General features: G+C 43.7%; 2 protein-coding genes across 3 annotated transcripts; both read left to right on the forward strand.

Annotated features, from left to right (window-relative positions):
* The first annotated feature begins 725 nt into the window (after positions 1-725).
* LOC123120537 (protein OCTOPUS) lies at positions 726-2,650 on the forward strand. The gene has a single exon (XM_044540546.1). The coding sequence runs from the start codon at positions 841-843 to the stop codon at positions 2,455-2,457; it is 1,617 nt and encodes a 538-aa protein (XP_044396481.1). The 5' UTR covers positions 726-840; the 3' UTR covers positions 2,458-2,650.
* A 5,337-nt stretch (positions 2,651-7,987) lies between these two features.
* Positions 7,988-16,961, forward strand: LOC123120538 (E3 SUMO-protein ligase SIZ2). 2 transcript variants are annotated; one of them, XM_044540548.1, is made up of 17 exons: positions 7,992-8,277; positions 8,674-8,739; positions 9,383-9,463; positions 9,728-9,776; positions 9,875-9,953; positions 10,061-10,220; positions 10,536-10,669; positions 10,811-10,879; positions 11,003-11,090; positions 11,344-11,419; positions 12,066-12,139; positions 12,284-12,391; positions 14,283-14,444; positions 14,814-14,918; positions 14,998-15,078; positions 15,171-16,107; positions 16,386-16,961. In XM_044540548.1, exons 6-17 carry the CDS (start codon positions 10,212-10,214, stop codon positions 16,502-16,504), a joined length of 1,962 nt encoding a protein of 653 aa, XP_044396483.1. In that variant the 5' UTR covers positions 7,992-8,277; positions 8,674-8,739; positions 9,383-9,463; positions 9,728-9,776; positions 9,875-9,953; positions 10,061-10,211; the 3' UTR covers positions 16,505-16,961. The 2 variants fall into 2 exon arrangements, with proteins under 2 accessions (XP_044396482.1, XP_044396483.1); XM_044540547.1 differs by lacking the exon at positions 8,674-8,739 and having other exon boundaries at positions 7,988-8,277.
* The last annotated feature ends 3,019 nt before the right edge of the window (positions 16,962-19,980 follow it).

Here is a 19,980-nt window from a genome sequence, read left to right on the forward strand (position 1 = left end):
GCAAACTTACATAGCCTGCAAAAGCGTCTTATATTGTGGGACAGAGGAATTAAGTTCAACGTAGGCAAAATTTGCATCACAAATAGGAACTCGTATAAGGACTCGGATCACGAACACGATAATTTATACAGCTACCACAAGATATGAACTCTTCATAAAATCACAGTGTCACAAATCACATAACCAAACACAACAGAAAACAGATGTATAAGTTCAACACTGAAACAAAGATGAGAATTTAGGGTTAGAAAAGATTGATAGATAGTGTGATGTGTTAAACCTCGGCTAGTTCGTTGATTCGAGCCGGAAGAATTGACAAGTGGAGCTGGACGCACCGCCGCCGTATGAATCAGATCAAGGTAAGGAGAGCAGAGGCGATTGGGTGGCAAAGGGGAGCGGCATGCGCACTAATCCCACGTACGAGATCTTCTACCGGAGAACACAGCGGCCAGGCGGTGAGATTAGAGCTAACAGCCCAATCTGGCCACTAGTGGGCTCCATATGGGCCTTTTTTTTCCCTTTTTCCAAAGTTCACGTTGTGGAGATAGGGGGGGCCTACTACGTGTGACATGAGATCGTTACGCTAATTCTATATTAGCGGCTGCATGTTCGCTCGATGGTTAGGGGGGGCCAGGCCCCTGCTCGTCCCCCCTGCTCCGCCACTGACTATACCCCAACTTACACCTCATGGGATGATTTGACCGGTCAGCGCATGCACTTTTGCAGAAACCCCCCTGTTGTTTTCTTTAATCAACCCGCACTCAGCGTCTGAACCAACTAACCAGGATCGGCACGAACGGCGGCCCGTGCGCGTGGCCAGCATGGCGCGCGGCGCGATGAATGAAGCGGCAGCGCTGGTCGTGCGACGTGCGCGGGCGCAGCACGCTCTGGGCGCTCTTCCATCAGGACGACCGCGAGCGCGTCCGCGACGGCACAGCCTTCGACGCGTTCCCCGTCTCGTCCTCCGCCGCGGCCGCGGCGCTCCCCACCGAATTCCACCAGCTGCCGTCGGCTCGACCGTGCGTCCCAGAGATCTTCTTGGAGGACGAGATCGTTATGGCCGAGAGCTCTGACGAGATAACTCCGGTGGTGGAGCTCGTCTTGGTTGTCGACACCTCAGGAGAGATGAAAACCGAAGCTTATGGGTCCGGGGAGGTCAAGGCCATGAAGGATCACATAGATCTCGAATCTTCGCAGCCCAAGAAGCCGCCGCCCATGGACCTGAAGGAGATCGCCGGGAGCTTCCGGCTCGCTGCTTCGGTCTTCAGCAAGAAGTGGCACAAGTGGAGGCGCAAGCAGAAGCTCAAGAAGGAGGAGGCGGCCGGCAGCAAGGCAGTGGCCGCAGCAATGCCGCCGTCGGAGAAGCCATCCAAGCCCTCCTTCCTTCAGCGGAGCCGCCTTCATGGGGAGGCAGGCTCGGAGTTCGCGGGAGGCCGTCGTTCGTGCGACACGGACCCAAGATTCTCCCTTGATGCTGGCCGCATGTCTGTCGACGATGTAGGTCTATCCTGGGGCGGGCCCCGCGCGTCCTGGGACGGCTACCTCTTCGGCGCCGGCGCCGGCATTGGCCTTGGCCGAGCGCCTCCGCCGCTGTCACGGCTCCCGCCCATCCTCTCCGCGCTCGAGGACTCACCTGCCAGCGTGGTGGAACGCTCCGACGGCCAAATTCCTGTGGAAGATGACTCGCAGCCCGAGCCCGACGGCGACGCCAATACCCCCGGAGGCTCGGCGCAGACGCGAGACTACTACATGGACACGCCGAGCCGGAGGCGCCGGAGCCTGGAGCGGTCAGGCTCCGTGCTGACAAGGTCGTTCGAAGTGCCCGACCCAAAGCCAGCCCTTGCAGCGGCCGCCATCACCAATGCCACGGTGTCCCCGCTGACCGGCAACTCAGAGTTCTACCACTTCCACCATGCCGAAGACCTGCTCGACCAACGGTTCAGCTCAAACTCTCTCGTCGAAGACTTCCCGGTGACCCTAGACGCCGCGTTCCCGGGCCCTGCCAAGAAGCCACGGCGTCTAGGCAAGGCGTGGAGCTTCTGGGGCTTCATACACCGCCGGGGCAGCCCGTCCGACGCCGCGGACCGCGCGTTCTCGGAGCCGTGGCCGGAGCTGCGCGTCCGCGGGTACAGCAACGCCGGGATGCAGAGGTGCAACAGCAACGCCAGCGCGCGCAGCTCGTTCAGCAGCAACAGCGCCGGCCTGGGCAGCTCGCGGCGCTGCTTCGACGACGGCCACGGCAGCGTCAAGCGGCGACAGGAAGACCAATGCGTGCTGGAGCGGAACCGCAGCGCTCGGTACTCGCCGGGGCACCACGCCGACAACGGCATGCTGCGGTTCTACCTGACCCCGCTGCGGAGCGCCAGCGGCCGGCGCGGCGCCACCGGGCTGCCGGCCAACGGCGGCCGGCACCTGCGGTCGCAGTCGTTCGCGAGGAGCATGCTCCGGCTGTACTGAGGCGTGGCATCTCGTTTCACCTGACCAGTAGCTCGGCACTCTGGTCGAGTTGTTTCTTTGCAGCAGTAGTAGTGATTAAGGCTTAGTAGTATGATTAAGGTCTGATTAAGGGCAATGGTATAGTCATAAATCCTTTTATTACATGCTTGTGTAGGTTTGGATGGAACGGAACGAGGTTTATCTCATGTGATCACTTGCTTGCCTCGTGCTGTTCTTCTGCCATTGCTTCCGTTCGTCGTCGGTAGCTGGTGGAATTCGGTGGGGAGCGCCGCGGCCGCGGCGAAGGACGAGACAGGGAACGCGCCGAAGGCCGTGCCGTCGCGGACGCGCTCGCGGTCGTCCTGGTGGAAGTGCGTCCAGAGCGTGCTGCGCCCGCGCACATCGCACGACCAGCAGCTGCCGCTTCATCCATCGCGCCGCGCGCCATGCTGGCCACGCGCACGGGCCACCGTTCGTGCCGATCCTGGTCAGTTGGTTCAGACGCTGAGTGCGGGTTGATTAAAGAAAACGACAGGAGGGTTTCTGCAAAAGTGTGTGCGCTGACCGGTCCAGCCACCTGGCTGCCAATTGTAGAGCTGTAATTGGCCTGGGACTAAATCATCACATGAGGTGCAAGTTGAGGTATGATGGGGTCAAATTTTACAAGTTTGAGACTGAATCATCACATTCTGTGCAAGTTAGGGTACCTGGAGTGCTATTACTTTTTTTGTTTTGTTTCTGTCCCTACGTATGGGTCGGTCGACTGCCTTGGGTCGTAATTGATGTGCACAGATCGTCAGATCCAGCTGCCAAACTGCAGTAGTCGTTTTTCACAAACCAGACGGAAATATTACAGTGGTGATTTCCAGTCTAGGGCAAAGCCTACGAGACGTTTTTTTTTTTTGATAATTTGAGATGTATAGCAAATCATGCTACACCAATAAAAAAGATGAGACCAACCCAAGGGCTAACCCTCATGCTACACCAATAACAAGATGCACTTACTGTATGCTGTGCAGCCCAGCAGCCAGATAGTATTTGCTACAGCTACATACAGCCCAAATACTAGATTTGCCCCATGTCATTTTATTCTTTTTTTTTAGAAAATCACCAAGCTTTATTACTAACAGTCCATATAGTGTGGGATACAAACCGGATCGTGGGGTGATGCCCCGATTTTCATGAATGCGAATGCTTGACTAATAAATCGGCCTCAAAGTTAGTCGTCCGACTTTCGGAACGAAAATTACAATTAAAATGCAAAGCTCTCAACTTGATCTCCTCAATGATCATCCCGTATATGCCACTCCTACCCTTCAGAATGTCATGCACATCCTTGAACCCATGTAACACCAGGGAGGAAGAGCCTAGATAATTACCAGCATCGTCATAATTACTGCTGAACCACCAGTGCCGTCCGTTGAAACTCCAGCGTCCACATGCGATAATGCAAATCCATGTGGGGGCGCCAACAACCGAGCAGAGCCATCTTTCCTAGCGCTCGTCGCTCCAGTTCGCCCAAAACTCATGTCATTTTATCTGGAAAGCCTCAGCGTCAGATTGCTGAGGATTCACAGGAAGCGTACCCCAACCAACGTAAGTTGGGCCCGCCCATTAGCTGTCCATTTTATATTAGTCTTTCTTTTTTTTTTCCTTTTTCCACAAACAAGTTGTTTCATTTACCGGGTTTTCTTTAGGCTTTTCCCTTTTCTACCTTTCATTTTTACTAGTTTTCTTCGGTTTTTCGTTTTCACTTTCTTTCTTCCAAGAAAAACAGAAGTTCAAAAAATGTCCTTGTTTTTTAAAAAAAATCACCAATTCAAAAAAAATGTCTGTGATTAAAAAAAAAAGGAATTCAAAAAATGCTCGCACTTTTCAGAAAATGTTCCCATTTCAAAAATTTGTTCACAATTTCAAAAAATGTCCGGAAATTCAAAAATGTTCGTGTTTATTTCAGATTGTTAAATAAATTCAAAAATATTCATGTTTTAAAACATTGTTTGAGAATTAAAAAAATGGGGTTTTAAAAAAATGTTCAGAATCTTTAATAATTTCAAAATGTGTTTCTTTAAATATGGTATAAGAGTTAAAAAGCCATTTTGTTTCAAAAAATGATTGATTTTCCAAAAACATGTTCACAAAAATTTCAAAATGCAGTGCTACAGTAGGTCTGCTACAAGAACTGTTTCACTAGATTACCCCACTAAATCGGGCTCAACATGGATGGACTAGTTCGGTGCAGTACATGTGTGCGAATACGTGCGTCACAGAAAACTGGTTTGCTACAGTACTTGCGAGTGCGAGTGGGTAGGCCTTGGTGAGGTGCCCCCTATGCGCTCCCCAGCTATATGACGCATAGAGCGTCATATTGGGTGTCCTATTTGATCTTTCGCCAAAGGGAGAAGCCCCCCCCCCCCCCTTCCTCCTCCCTGACTTGGCTTTCCGGGTGTAAGGATGCAAGCGAACGACATCCCCATGCCCGCATCTGTCGGCGTAGCAAAAATTGTTTAATCCTCATTGCTTTATTAACCTTGTTTGTTTAAATTTATTATTTGCATGCGGGCGTGGACATGCGGACGCCGTCTTCTAGCATTCCTGTCCGAGTGCGTTGCTCACATGAGCCTTCTCCACGGACCAGGAAGGAAGCTCCCCGCGGACTAGCTACATGGACGATTAGCATTCCATGTTCAGGAAAACTTGTGTGTGTTTTGACATTGTGCAATCGCATGATGCTCACATATACATATATACCCTCACTCATAAGAACGTACTGATGCACACCTTACCCTATGAGCACCTTTGAGATACTGAGCCGGCTCAAAACATCTTGAGATTGTCGAAGTCATCATGGCGCCTCGTATATATGTACATACAATACCCCGTGCGTTATTACATGAATTTGTGCATTTAAAAATAAAGTTCAAACATTTTCAAAATAAATCATGTGTTCACGCATTATGAATTGGTTGCATAAAAAGTGTTCGCATATTCTTACAAAAATGTTTGTATAACTTCAAAAAATGGTAACCCATTTTTTAAAGCATTTGTGCATTTAAAATAAAGTCAAACATTTTCAAAATAAATAACTTATTTTCAAAAAGTGTTTGTACTTAAAAAAAGAAAATAAAAATGCAAACAGGAAAAAAGGAAATATAAAAAAGGAACACACACATATATGTATAATAAAATGTACTAATTTAATTAAAAACGATAAAAGTGAACAAAAGGAAAAGGTATAAAGAGAAGAAACGAGAAGAAGAAAAAATAAAAATAAAAGAAAACTGACCCCGGCCCCGCGCTGGAAGCGAGCGTTCTGTACAGAAAAATTTAGCGTATTTGCCCGACCCAATTCAGGGTGCCGTGTAGCGCGAGTGGGCACCGGAACTCACAATAGGCGAGACATAGCATCTGTATAGCTTCCCGGCACGCAGGAGCATTTGTAGAAGAGCCGCGGTGGTTTCTTTCTTGATTCTTTCATAAAAAGTGTTCGCATATTCTTACAAAAATGTTTGTATAACTTCACCCATTTTTTGAAAGCATTTGTGCGTTTAAAAATAAAGTTCAAACAGTTTCAAAATATATCATGCATTTTCAAAAAGTGTTTGTACTTTTTTGAAAAAAGAGGAAAATAAAAATGCATACAGGAAAAAAGGAAATATAAAAAAGGAACACACACACATATATGTATAATGAAAAATACCAATTTAATTAAAAAGATAAAAGTGACCGAAAAGAAAAGGTAATAAAGAGAAGAAACGAAAAGAAGAAACATAAAAATGAAAGAAAACTGACCCCGGCCCCGCGCTGGAAGCGAGCGTTCTATACACAAATATTCAGCGTACGTGTAGGCAAGTGGGCACTGGATCTCACAATAGTCGAGACATAGCATCCGTATTCCCCGCAAAAAAAAAAAGACATAGCATCGCTTCCCGGCGCGCAGGAGGTTGCAGTTCTAGAAGAGCAGAAAAGAGCCACGGTGGTTTCTTTCTTGATTCTTTTGTTTGGATTTCTTACTTCGATTTTTCCATTGATTCCTTGTGTATGTGTACTGTAGCACGACCCACTATATGCGCGCTTTGTCCTGTGCCACAGGGAAGCATAAGTGAAGCACATGCATATTATCACGGGGAGTACAAGTTAGTTGCTAACTTGTGCTTCAAAAAATATTTGTCGGAACATATCACCATTTGATATGTTTCAAATTTTCCGACGATCCTAAAATCTTGATCATGACACATAAGCAAAGTTAGATGTAACGTAACACCCTATTTAATGAGGAAAGAGAGAGTTATCATATCTTAATCTAGATATAGCTCTTAGCATAAAAACCAAGACAAGTCATTCTTTTCCTCACACGAAACATGTTAAATAAGAACTCTTTTAGATATGACAACAAGATATAGAAGTAATGCATTGGACGAGCTATATCTAAATACATACTTAATGCATATAATGTAGCTTAAAATATAATGCATTGGGACTGACACTAGTGTCAATTGATTAAAAGTAAAAGAAAATAGTGACTATATGAAGAAGGCTTAAACACATGTGAGCACACACATTAAGAGCAAATGACATGTATATTTTTTGAACTACAGATGATACCCCGCACGTTGTTGTGGGAACTGTTTGAAATAATTTCATTGAGATTTGTTTGTAGGAAACATTGGTTTTTTGACTAACAATATGGGAACTGAAACTAACATACCCCCCCCCCCCCGCGTCCTATAATATAAGAGCGTTTTTGGCACTACTGTACTGCCAAAAACGCTCGGTAGTGCCAAAAACGTTCAGTAGTGCCAAAAACGCTCTTATATTATGGGCGGAGGCCGGAGAAAGTAATTTATTGCATTTGATTATTCTATAGTCAAAGAATATTTAATTAAATATGAGTAGCATGCATGGTGCATGTTAATGTAGGTCTTTCCCATGATGATGGCATGATGAGATGACATAGTTGCATGTTAAGAGAATTGGAGTTAGTGGAGATCAATTATTTAGTCTATATGCTGGCATGGTGAGGCGGCATACTTGCGTGTTGATAGAATTGGAGTTAGTGGGAATCAATTATTTTGGTACATATGATTAGATGTTATCTCACACATTGGTGCACGAATGTTTTGCAATATATTTAGATATATTTGGTTGTATGAAACAATGAGATTTGGATAATAATATAAAAAATATTATTTTTATTTACTGCATATGGTTGTAAAGTATTTATGAATATAAGAAGCATAATACAAAAAAAAGCTAATCATGAGAGCTACGCCAAGTTCACAACAAGATGTTGACATTACTGGTTGTTTTTCACTAAAAAAAGACATTACTGGTTCTGGTTGTTTTTTTTTTTTAGGGGAGGTTCTGGTTGTTTTCATACGTGACGGATGTCTACGATAAGTCATACGCCATATGTAACGGAAGTTACTCCAAAGACTCATAATCAAAGTCCCTTAAAAAAGACCCTAATCAAAGTCGGATTTGTCGCTTAAACCAGGGGACAGAGCATTAAGATTCGCGCCAGTCCTCGGTAGGGTACACGCGTCCCGTCCAGATCTCGTCGTAGGTTTCTCCCCTCGGTCGTCGTCATCACCCGAAGAGAAGAGGAGGAGAAAAGAGAGCAGCCAGGCCGCCACGCCCGCGAGCCGCCGCACACCAACGGAGCGGAGCGCCCCTCCTCCTCCGGCCGCCGCGATTCTTCTAGCCTCCTCCAATTCTCCGCCGCCGCTCCTCCCTTCACTCCGCCGGCCTCGCGTAGGGCGTCATCGCATTGGATTCCCCCGGGCCAGAGCCGCCATGGAGCCGGAGTCCGCCGACGATGCGGCGCTCGCCGGTTGCAAGGTATCCGCATCTCTTCGCATATCCCTCCATGCCTCATACTTTTGCGATTCCATCCGAACGTGTTCCGCGGTGGATGCCCGCTTCTACTCTGCACGACGGCGACCTCAATCTGGTGACGGTTCTAATTCTACGGCCCTCCTCCGGCGACCCCCTCCCATCATAACCTAGTAGAACTCTGACGAGCCGTCTTATTAGTTTCATATCCCTACCGCTTAATAGGTTTCTGTTTAGCCGATTAGGGACAGGGAAACTCTTGATTGATCGTCGCTTGACAATTCCCTTCTGTAACCTGAACCAGCTTTACTTACCAAGCCTGGCTACTAGGCTCATACATATAACTGCTTAAAATTAGGCCGCAGCTGCGCATCTTACATCGTTACAAGTTGTTTTCTGTAGAGATTGCAATTTGGGATTCGACACTGCTGACGCCCAAGCTGACATGCCCTGCTAACATTTTGCTAGGTGCTGAAACTCCTCACAGTTAGTATTTCTTAGTCTTCTTGCGTTGCTTGTTTCCGCAAAACTAGCTGATTTCTTTATCTGTTTGCCATTCTCTTGCACTGGCACTGTTTACATTGCTCGGCAACTTTGCTTCAGTAAGATTGTTCGGAGGGATGCATTTAGTAACCAAGTTTTAGATCGGAATTCGATTGCTAAATGTCATTGCTGCATCACCTTCACTTTAGTGGTGCTTAATATCTGTATATTGTAGTTGATAGCTACTAGGTGCTCTTATTCAAGCATTCGACAACAGTCCAGAACTGTCGTTATATTACACTATACCATGCCCTTACTCATGTATTGTATACAGGATAGCAGCGGCATCGATAGTTCTGCCCTCAGCTCCTCGCGTCATCTGATAAAACTTGTTTCTTGTTTGCATCACTATGTATAATCAATTGGAGTGGTCTATATGGAAATTTCATCATTTTTTGTATTAGTTCTTTTATGTTGTCAAGATGCCCCTGTTACGAAGTAGATCTTTCAAGTGATTATCTTATTTAGCACCCCTTTTCATGTGTGTGTTAGTCTTGTCCTAAAGGAATAGACCTGCGTGGCTCATTCATCTGTTTTATGTCGCTGATAGCTAAATGCTTTGTTGCAGGACAAGTTGAAGCACTTCCGAATAAAAGAGCTAAAAGATGTCCTGCATCTGCTTGGACTTTCAAAGCAAGGAAAGAAGCAGGTTTGTTCAATGCAATTTCGTATATCTACATGAATACATTCTACAAATATAAATTCTACTTATTGCTTTACTTTACAAGTTTACATCACTTGCTCAAATGTTTCAATCTTCCCTTTACTTTTTGGGAACAAATAATCGATTGGATTGTCAAGTCGTCCTTACCAATACCGTAACATCTTTCGGAACTAATTAACTTCTCTGTGCCTTTTCGTTATTTACTTCTAAGCCATTTTTTGTTTTTCTGATTTTGCTTTACAATTCCAGGAATTGGTGGATAAAATCTTAACAATACTATCTGATCAACAAGATCAAGGTGCATTGTTTTTTGTCTTTCTTCTTCCAAAAATGGCCCTTTTATACTAGTGTTTGTCTAAAGGTACAAGAGGAATAACTTTCGTATTGTTCTTGCAGTATCACAACTGAATGGCTTAACAAAGAAACCGGCGGTTGAAAAAGAAACCGTGTTGAAAATAGTTGATGAAACCTTTAGGTGAGGTTACATTTGTTCACATATTGACCTTGTGTTTGTATTATTTGGATTGACTCCTACTGTGTTTTGTCATACACTCATACTGTCTGTTTTTGCTTACTATCTAGGAAACTGCACAGTCCTGCAAATTCTGCTGCAGCCTCACCAAATCAGATTGATTCAGGACAAAGTGTAAAGCCTAAAAAAAAGTTAAATGGTTCTGCTCAAAAGGATGTCAATGTCCGTTGTCCTTGTGGTAGCTCCATCGCCAATGGATCCATGATAAAGGTATAGTTTTCGTCACACACATGACTACTTGACAGTTTGATTGTTTTTTCATTTTCTCCAACCAATGCAGTAAGCCCACAATCTGTTTTTCAGTCTCCTTGATTATGCAGATTGTATATTGAATCATTAAATCAGTTTATCTACATTCTGAAACTTCAAAGCAGTGATTTGTTCTTATATTCTAAAACCCCCAAACTTTATTTGTTTTGGAACACAGAACTTATTTTATTATGAATATCATGTGTTTTATGAAACTGGCAGTTATGTTCTTGATAGGTTCTGTTTGTTTCCACCTAACTTGCTTGGCCCTTTCAGTGTGATAATCCACAATGCAATGTCTGGCAACATGTTGGTTATGTTATCATATCCGAGAAGTCTGCAGAGAGTGTTCCTCAGGAATTACCTTCCAGCTTCTACTGTGACATCTGTCGAATAAATAAGGCCGATCCGTAAGTTCTTCAAAACTTTCATGTAATATCAAACTCATCTTTTGTTCTGCCTGCTTGCCTTTTCAACATTTAAGACTGAGAACATTATATTAATATTAAATGACCGGCTGTTTTAACATAGTTTCCTTCTATAACTTGCAGTTTCTGGGTCACTATCAATCATCCATTACTTCCAACATCAATAGCTCCTTCCAAAATAGCGACTGATGGGTGAGTTATGCATTGAATATTATTAACACTCACTTGGTCGGTGCAAAAATTGATGAATTAAACTGAACCATGACATTCTGAAATTTGCATAGTTTTTGTGTGTGATTCTTTTCTATGGTCCAGGTCATATACTATACAGTATCTCGAGAAAACCTTTCCATTATCAAGAGCTAATAGGGAAATGCTACAGAAAGCCGAATATGACATTCAGGTTCTTTTTCGTTTCCTTCTTCATTTCCTTGAAGTATTAGGTTTGTCCAGTATCATCCTTCAATAAGTGTTTCTTTGGTCGTGCATTATTAAGAAATGCCAGATTGTAATTCAATGATTTGGCTGTGACTTGTGAGTATAGTTATGGTCACTGTATGCTATTTCCAGTCATCTTATGCCATACTAGAGACTATCAGACCACCGTGTATGCATTGTTGACATTAAGTTTCTTTGCACCACTTATCTTCTTGCAGGTTTGGTGTATCCTTCTTGATGACCAAGTTCCTTTCAGGATGCAATGGCCTTTACACTCAGATATGCAAATTAATGGTAATATGCATTGGCCTACTAGATAACATCCTTTGATATAGATCTATAGAAAATTGTTTATTTAGCTTAAAGGACACATACTCAAGTTCATTGCACAGGTTTGGTTTCTTATGAGTCATGTAATCTACAAGTATCCATGGAAGATGCATCTTTAACATTTGCCTTATTGTTATACTTGGTGCACACACTGACACTGTTCCCCGCCATGCACCTGATTGAAGGACGGGCTTCATATTTGCCTTCCAAACTAATATTTGGCTGTTAAAATGAGTTCATGTTTGCATGGTGATTTACTTTCCTAGGTTTATGTGGTGTGACCAAAGCTAGATGTAGCTTGTGCTTGGTTGCTGCGCCGAATACCATTTGTCATCTTGTGTTGCATTCCCTTGTCCGATTACGAGCAATATGTGTGTGCACGTCTATATGCATGTTAATCCTGTTAGCTTCCCGGTCCTGCTTCAAAAATGCCTCTTTCTCCTCTCCTTTAGGATAGAGCCTGGTTGGATTCTCTTGTATAGTTGTATCTCTGCTTTAGTCCCAGCCTCCTACTCCCCCCACCCCCTGCGGGTATTCTCTTACTACTGTTCTATTAATTTCAATCATCATAGATCTGATTCATATTAGCAGTTCTTTTTCTCCCCCTCAGGTGTTCAAGTCAGGGTTGTTAATCGGCAACCTACACAGCAGTTAGGGGCCAATGGTAGAGATGATGGTCCTGTAGTAAGTCTTGTTGCCATGGAGCATGCTCTCTCTTATTCTTGCTTTTGAATGATTTGTCAAATACCTATTATATTCTTTAGTTGATTATTAGTTACATTTTCTGTATGGATGTTTGTTGATCCTACTCATCATTTCTCTTTGCAGTTAACGGAATATTGCAAAGAAGGACCTAATAAAATTGTTCTATCTAGAAGTGACTCCCGCATGTTCTCTTTGGGTGTTAGAATTGCCAAGAGGAGGTCTCTGCAAGAGGTAACTTTTATGTATATTGTGTCACAAAAGGCGTTTCCACATTTCCATTGTCAAGACTGCTTACTATTAGATTGTTCATTTCATGAAGCATGTTTTTCTTCACCTTTTCCATAAATGCTGAATATGTTCTATTTCTCCCTCACCTTGTCTTTCAATGTTTAGGACATCTATTTGGTGATCGTGCATGCATGCAGTGTAGTGTGATTGATTCCAATAGGACTCTCTCCCCCTGTTGGAACACGGATCTCGCCCCCGTGCACCAAACACCTGTATCTTTCCTGCCACACTATTGTATCTCTGTCTCTAGTTCTGCCTCCACTCCGGCACCGTCCATCACTGGCGTGGGGCGGTGCCACCGGAGAAGCTAAGAAACATCAATTTTTTGGCTAGGTGTTCTACAATTTTCAACTATCAACACTCATTTTTCTTCTCAAATGAATATCAACTTATAACTTCAAAAACTGGAGCTTTCAACTCCATGAACACCCAACTCCCAGCCCAGTGAACACCAACTTCACTTACAAAAGCAGTAACTTCCTACTCGAGGAATACCAATTTCTGACTCAACTAGTCGCATCCAACTTGATGAAACCAACCTCTTAACTTAAAAAACACAGTAGATCCAAGAACGGCAGGGGGTGGAGCACACTGCTCCTAAATCGTGGTGTGAGTGACCCTCATTGAGGCGGCAGTGGGTGGGTGCTTTCATATCGGCGAGAAAATTGTTTATCTATGGATCCATATTGCGGGTGCCCAGCGCGAGAGGCGATTGGGGAGCGGCCCAGCAGGTTAGGGGCATGACGGTGGGGACAATGATCCAGAGCCTTCGTGTGTGGTACTTGCAAAGGTATGGCGTGAGTTGGGCTGGTGGCCTGGTTGTTGGAGATAAGGTAGAAAGAAAATGGAAAGTACAAACCTGTGTCCATGGGAGAAAAACGTGTTGTTTCTGTCTGGCTGGGTGGGTGTGTTTGAAATTGATCACCACAGTGACCATGCGCCAATTTATGATGTTCGTAATGTTTTTTTTTTGAGCCGGAATACTCTTTATTCCGTTAACCAGAACGGCCAGCCAAGTCGCTGGCAATCAATGCATGAACAAGGTCTGGCGCTCCATCCGGCCACAAGGCTGAGGATGCATGGCCCATTCGTGCACCGTGAGCAGCTAGAGAATCTGCTACCTTATTACAGCCCCTTGGGCAAAGAACAATCTCAAAAAAAGAAAAGTTTAAACGAGCAAGAACTTTAATCTCTCGGAAGATGACACCTATGGCAGAGTGATCCTGGGCCGTTCCTTTAATCGCCTGCACGAGCGTTGTGGAATCCGTCTCGACAATCACCGACACCATACCCAACTGTCGTGCAGCTTGCAAACTCTTCAGACATGCCACGGCTTAAGAATGCAACGGGTTCAGTAAATAGGGTATGTTACCTGCACCCGCGGCAATAGCCTGACCACTTTTATCTCTGATGATGAAACCAAAACCCCCATTTGAATTATCCTGTGAAGCACTCCAATCAACATTTATTCTGAGTAAATCATCAGCTGGTGGTTCCCACCTCTGCTCCCACTTAGTCTGCTTAGTATCCTTTACTTCCCTCAGGTTAGTACAATCAATCAGGCTTGTTTGGATTCGGTGGCACACACTATCTGTAGATCGTCCCTACAAGTGGAACTCCACTGTATTCGGGAGGATAGCTATTTTATGCGATGAAGATGGCGCAAAAGTACTAAAATAAAATTGTCTGTGATGGAATGTTCCTTATAACAGTTGGTTCCTGGCCATGATTTCTGATTTATCTCAAGCTATGTTGTTAAAAATATTTTTTCTTTCCAAACTCCAGGACTGTGATTTACGGTTCTGTTCCTTTCATATAATTTGATAATGGGCAGGTCCTAAATTTGGTGCCGAAGGAACATGATGGCGAGAAGTTTGATCATGCCCTTGCTCGTGTGCGGCGTTGTGTTGGTGGTGGAGCTGAGGCAGATAATGCTGACAGTGATAGTGATATTGAGGTTGTGGCTGACAGGGTCTCTGTGAATCTCCGATGTCCGGTAATTACTCTGCCCATTACTGAGAATGTTTAGATGCGTAGATATTTGCTGATACTTGATCTGATATATCTGTTGCATCTGACCTCATGTCCATTGAATACCGAATATTGCATTTGCCACCTGATGGCCTGACATTATTTTATGTGTGAGCCATGACACCCAACGCTTAAATTTATTCTTCGAAAATTATCATACGTACTTTATATCATAATTGTCAACCCAGATGCTATTCAACAATCCCATAATGGCAATATGGTATTGTATGATCCATAGTATATTTTGCACTCCTTGACACAAAGTTAGCCATTATGTCTTTGTATGCTAGGTTCTGTAATATGTGCCTTCCTGAAAGCTAATTTATCTTGACAGATGACTGGTTCAAGGATTAAGATAGCTGGCAGGTTTAAACCCTGTGTCCACATGGGTTGCTTTGATTTAGAAGCTTTTGTGGAACTTAATCAACGTTCACGGAAGGTCTGGCTGTTTTTCGTAAATTGACCAATTATTCTCTTTCCCTTCTTTGCCTAATAAAACTACATGTTCCTGTCTGCAGTGGCAATGCCCAATTTGCCTGAAGAATTATTCTCTGGACGACATAATCATTGACCCATATTTCAACCGGATCACTTCACTGGTGAGTTCATAGTGGAAATGATGTACATGTTCAAGTCTACATTAGTCCATTATGCATTATTTTGACGACACTGTTGCATTTTGGTGGTCCAGATCCAAAGCTGTGAAGATGATGTATCTGAAATTGATGTCAAGCCTGATGGTTCCTGGAGAGTTAAGGGTGGAGCTGAACTGAAGGATCTTACGCGGTGGCATTTACCAGATGGTGCTCTCTCTGTAGCCACCAACATAGGGTCCAAGATCAACACGAGTATTGTAAAGCATGAGATTAAAGAGGAGTCTCTGTCTGACCAGCTGGGCTCCCGTATCAAGTTGGGAATTAGAAAAAACAACAACGGCAAGTGGGAAATTACGAAGAGAGGGGATGTTAACTCGACACAATCTTCTGATGGTGACCACGCAGAGCACTTTAAAAATGGAAACTTTATTACTCCTACAAGCAATAATGATCATGAGGACACTGAAGATTTGGAACCAGGACAATATGATTACCCTATGAGCAATGTACATGATCTTGATTCTTCTCCTATAGACGAACATGTCCCTGCAGTATCAAGAGAGCAAGATATAATAGTTCTGAGCGACTCTGATGATGATAACGTCACGGTGTTGTCTCCTAATGCTTTGAATTCCAGCTCAGCAGATGACACTGGAGTTCCATTTACACCCAATCCACCTGAAACTAAAGGAACGTCTGAGGAACAACCTGGAGGTGGTCTAGATGAGGCTTCATATCTTATGTTCAGCGAAGATTTTGATGATCTGGGACAACTCTCATTTTGGCAGTATCCTTCAAATCCCCAGGATCATCCTGGCTTACAGTTGACAAATAATTTAGGTGAAGTGCAAAACAATACTGCCAACCATCAACCTCTGCATGAGCCAGTAGCAGCAGCAGCAAACCTACTGGAACATGGACATAATAATTGCATTGATGAAAGCCAAGCATCGATTGCAAGTAATTGCGTTACTGCCAAGAAAGCGTCTCAGAAAAGGAGGAACCCTGAGGATGAAATAACAGCTTTAGATGGTAAGGCACCGAAATTAACCCTTCTGATTTCTACAGTTTTATTATTTGTGATTTCTCCATCCATCACAACTCACTCTAGATACTCCCTTAGGGGACTAGAATTGAAGTATGGTTGCTGCTCCTACTATTGTTGTTAGATCAAACTATTTAGCAAAATGTTAACATGTTAGTGTAAGTTACTTGATAGTTCCATTTGGTGTGAACACAGTGATTTCCCTTGTATAATTACACTTCTACATTTTCACAGGTAGACTTAATATTTGATTCCTCGTGTGCAGCTTCAGCTATGGATGATGACTTGCCTGGGGAGAGACCTGGTGGTCCTTTGTCACCGGCTCGGCAGCAAAGGTCAGTTCGACCAAGATTGGTACTAGCAATCGACTCAGACTCTGAATAGCAGTCTATGTTGTCCATTGTCTGGCGTGAGGTGTACAATGTACACTGTCTCCGTGGAATGATCACTGAAGTTCAGTTTGTGATCCTTTGGTCCGTCTGGGCGCTATCTGATTAGTTTGTGATCCGTTCTTCCGTCTTGCCTATCTTGAGAGGAGGAGGAACGCAGTGGCCAGTGGCATCTATAATTCAAGTAGTCCTGGGAGCTGCAAGGAAGAGGCATTAAAAAAAAGAAAACTGGAGCTGGATCTCGTAGGCCCTATAATCTAGCCAAGAGTGTAAAGACATCCATTGTGTAGGCAATTTTGTTTTTATAGCAATAGCATAGCAGGAACTACAAATGGCAGTTGATGTACATATGGTTGATTGGTTTTCCATTCATTCAAGTGTTAGTCCTGATAGCTGAAAGAAGAGAGGGATGATGTCCCGTATTTTAACTCTTATAAGGTGCATTTCATCTTTGTTTGAGCCTCAGCTCAGGCCCGATTTCTATAGCCTAAATGACTGCCTTTTATATTAATAGGACGGAGGGAGTAGTTTCTGTCATCAAGGTGTCCTGAACCTAGATTTTCGTTGCATGCTCTTTTGGACCGTTGTGTTGTGCTCTTCCGAGATTGAAGTGCAGGTGCTCAGAAAGTCGCAGGCCTTCAGGTTGAAGATCCTACTATTCCTCTCTTTCCAGGTCATCCACCATATGGTCATGCAAAGCGAAGGGAACTCCTGTCGACGCTGCACAGGAAGTATCTCCAAGGTTTGCAACCATCACTCTGTTAAGCTAGCCATGTTGAATCCAGGCCTCAAGTCGAAAGAGTATTTATATTTTGTCAGAAAGAAACCCCATATGCCAGCAGCGTAAGGGCAAGTGCCAAACAGATGCACAGCTGATTCAACTCCAATATTGCATAGGGGGCAGACTGGGTTGTGGGACCATTTGCGCTTAGCAAGGTTGTCAGCCGTAAGGCTGGCCACAGTGAGGGTAACATAAGTAGTATCATGCACTTGGGACTCGCAAACATGCTTATGTGGTAGGCAATTAAAGAAGAGAGAGATGGTTATAGTAACATAGGTAGATACCGTAATATAATAAATGTGATGCTACTATGTGTCATGCATGATAATAAATGAGATCGCCTATGATACTATGCATTATAGAGGTAGTAACATAGACTAGTAACATATGCATGTTACTAGTCTAAGTTACTCCCCACTATGACCAGCCTAAGGCATTTGTTTTGAACAGCAAGCCAGGCAATTATTTTTACCTTCGCCGGTATTTTGATCTTCCAAATAAGGTCTGACAGGGGCAACTGAATTCTTCCATTGAACTGACATAGATACGCAGATTTTGCAGTGTAGCAATGATCAGCAGTCCACTTCCATATAATCCTGTCCTGCTTTTCAGATAAAGCAATGATTTCGGTGCGGTGCCGGAGGTCCACGTACTTGTGTTGTGCTGATTGGTACAGCTTGCAAAACGATCTTATATTATGGGATAGAGCGAGTATATTTTATCAGTCCTGATAAGATTGAGTTACATGGTCCCATCTCTCACGTTTTGCATTGCACATGATTTTCCTGTAACCTTCCGATAACCTTAATTCGCTCCTTGCAAATAATAGTACTAGTAACCGTGTTCGGAAAGGGGCGTACGTGTGTGCTAAAGAGAGAACACTAATAACTGAAATTTCTTGCAGATGCATTCATAAACCAGTAATTCTATTCATCAATATGGGAGCAACTACTCCCTCCTTTGACATACTTACATTTAAAAGATAAATGAAAAGCTATATAACCTTCCAATGGAACATCGGTATTGTAATCTGTTTTCACCGTTGGAGCCCTCACGGTTTCGATGGACTTAAAAAAAAAATAGTGTTGAGACCAAGCAAGCAAGCGCAACTAGTTGCCTCTTCTTGCCATTAGTGTTGCCTCTTATTTCTGTAAACATGTTCCAACTTAGAGGAACAAGAGACAGCTAATGCAAGCGCAACCTGTATGTATCCAACTTAATTAGCATTAGTGGTAGGGAAACATGAATAATGTTATGAGAAACATCTAGGATCTGATACACATAATACTTTTTAGTATAATGGACAATCACAATACCGTAAAGCAATTTAGCAGTAATGGTAGGCAAATTATTGTAGGTTACTCTCATCTAGCTCTGTGCAGGAATCAACCTCTCATGAACGCATGAGAGAGCTTGAACAAATGCTTGCAACTCAAGAGTCACAGGTGAAAGCCGCAGCTAATAAGTATCAACAAGACCTGAGTTCAAAAATAGTTTCCCAACAATAGAAAATCGAAGAGCTCGAAAGGAAGCAGCTAGAAGAAATTGAAGCCCTGAAGTGTCTCCGACGGATCTCGCGGGATTCGGTCGGTGGTTGTCTTTGGTGGATCCGCTCGAGTCCGGTCTTTGTTCATCTTTGTTCATGTATCTTCAGGTTGGATCCTTCCACCTAATTTTCTCTTCATTGGCGGCGGTTGCTGTTCTTGTGCGTTGGTTCTATGGGGCCTTAGCACGACAACTTCCCGAGTTCTACTACAACAAGTTGTGCTCGGCTCCGGCAAGTGAGGGGCGATGACGGCGGTGCGCCTTCGGCTCGCTTCAGTGCTTGTAGTCGTCGCTAGGTGGTCTATGAATCTGGATGTAATTTTTATCATTTCTGGTGTTCGTTGTACTGTCATGATTGGAGATGAATAGATTGACAGTTTCCCACAAAAAAAAAGAACAAGAAGAGAAAACCGTTGCTCTTGAAAATATGCAGTAAGAGTTGGATGGAACGTTGAGTATCTTTGTAAGGCAGTCACAACTGGGTTCCCAAAGCAGCTTCTCACAATCCTGATGGTGCATTTGATGGTCGTGATCCTTTGTCTGTGTCTTGTGTGATACTCTGTCCAATGATTGATCATTATATTGTGTGATACAATTGAGTTAAGAATGTTAAGTTTCAGCGTAAACAGAAGTTATTTAAATTTCATTTTTATTTTACTAACACTTAAATTTAAATCCGCTTGCAATTGCAACATTAAACAAGCTGACGCCATCTTTAATCTAAGACGGTAATTGTGCGGAATTGCAAGCCGTCGCCATGTCTGGACCCACGTGTAAGGAGCCACGTCAGCATCGTCTGGACCCACATGTAAGAATCCACATCAACATCTTTTAGGCCCATATGTCATAACTATTGATCGGTTAAACTTGATTGTCAGTGACGGTATTTTGTCGCCGAAAACAATATTATGTGACAAACTGAGCGGTCTAATGTGAGTCCTGGTCGTCACCGAAAATGGACTTTAGTGACAAAACATGAACTGTCTGAAGGAAATATGCCCTAGAGGCGATAATAAAGTTATTATTTATTTCCTTATTTCATGATAAATATTTATTATTCATGCTAGAATTGTATTAACCGGAAATTTAGTACATGTGTGGATACATAGACAAACAGAGTGTCACTAGTATGCCTCTACTTGACT

This window comes from Triticum aestivum, chromosome 5D, assembly GCF_018294505.1.
Source record: "Triticum aestivum cultivar Chinese Spring chromosome 5D, IWGSC CS RefSeq v2.1, whole genome shotgun sequence".
NCBI lineage: Eukaryota > Viridiplantae > Streptophyta > Magnoliopsida > Poales > Poaceae > Triticum > Triticum aestivum.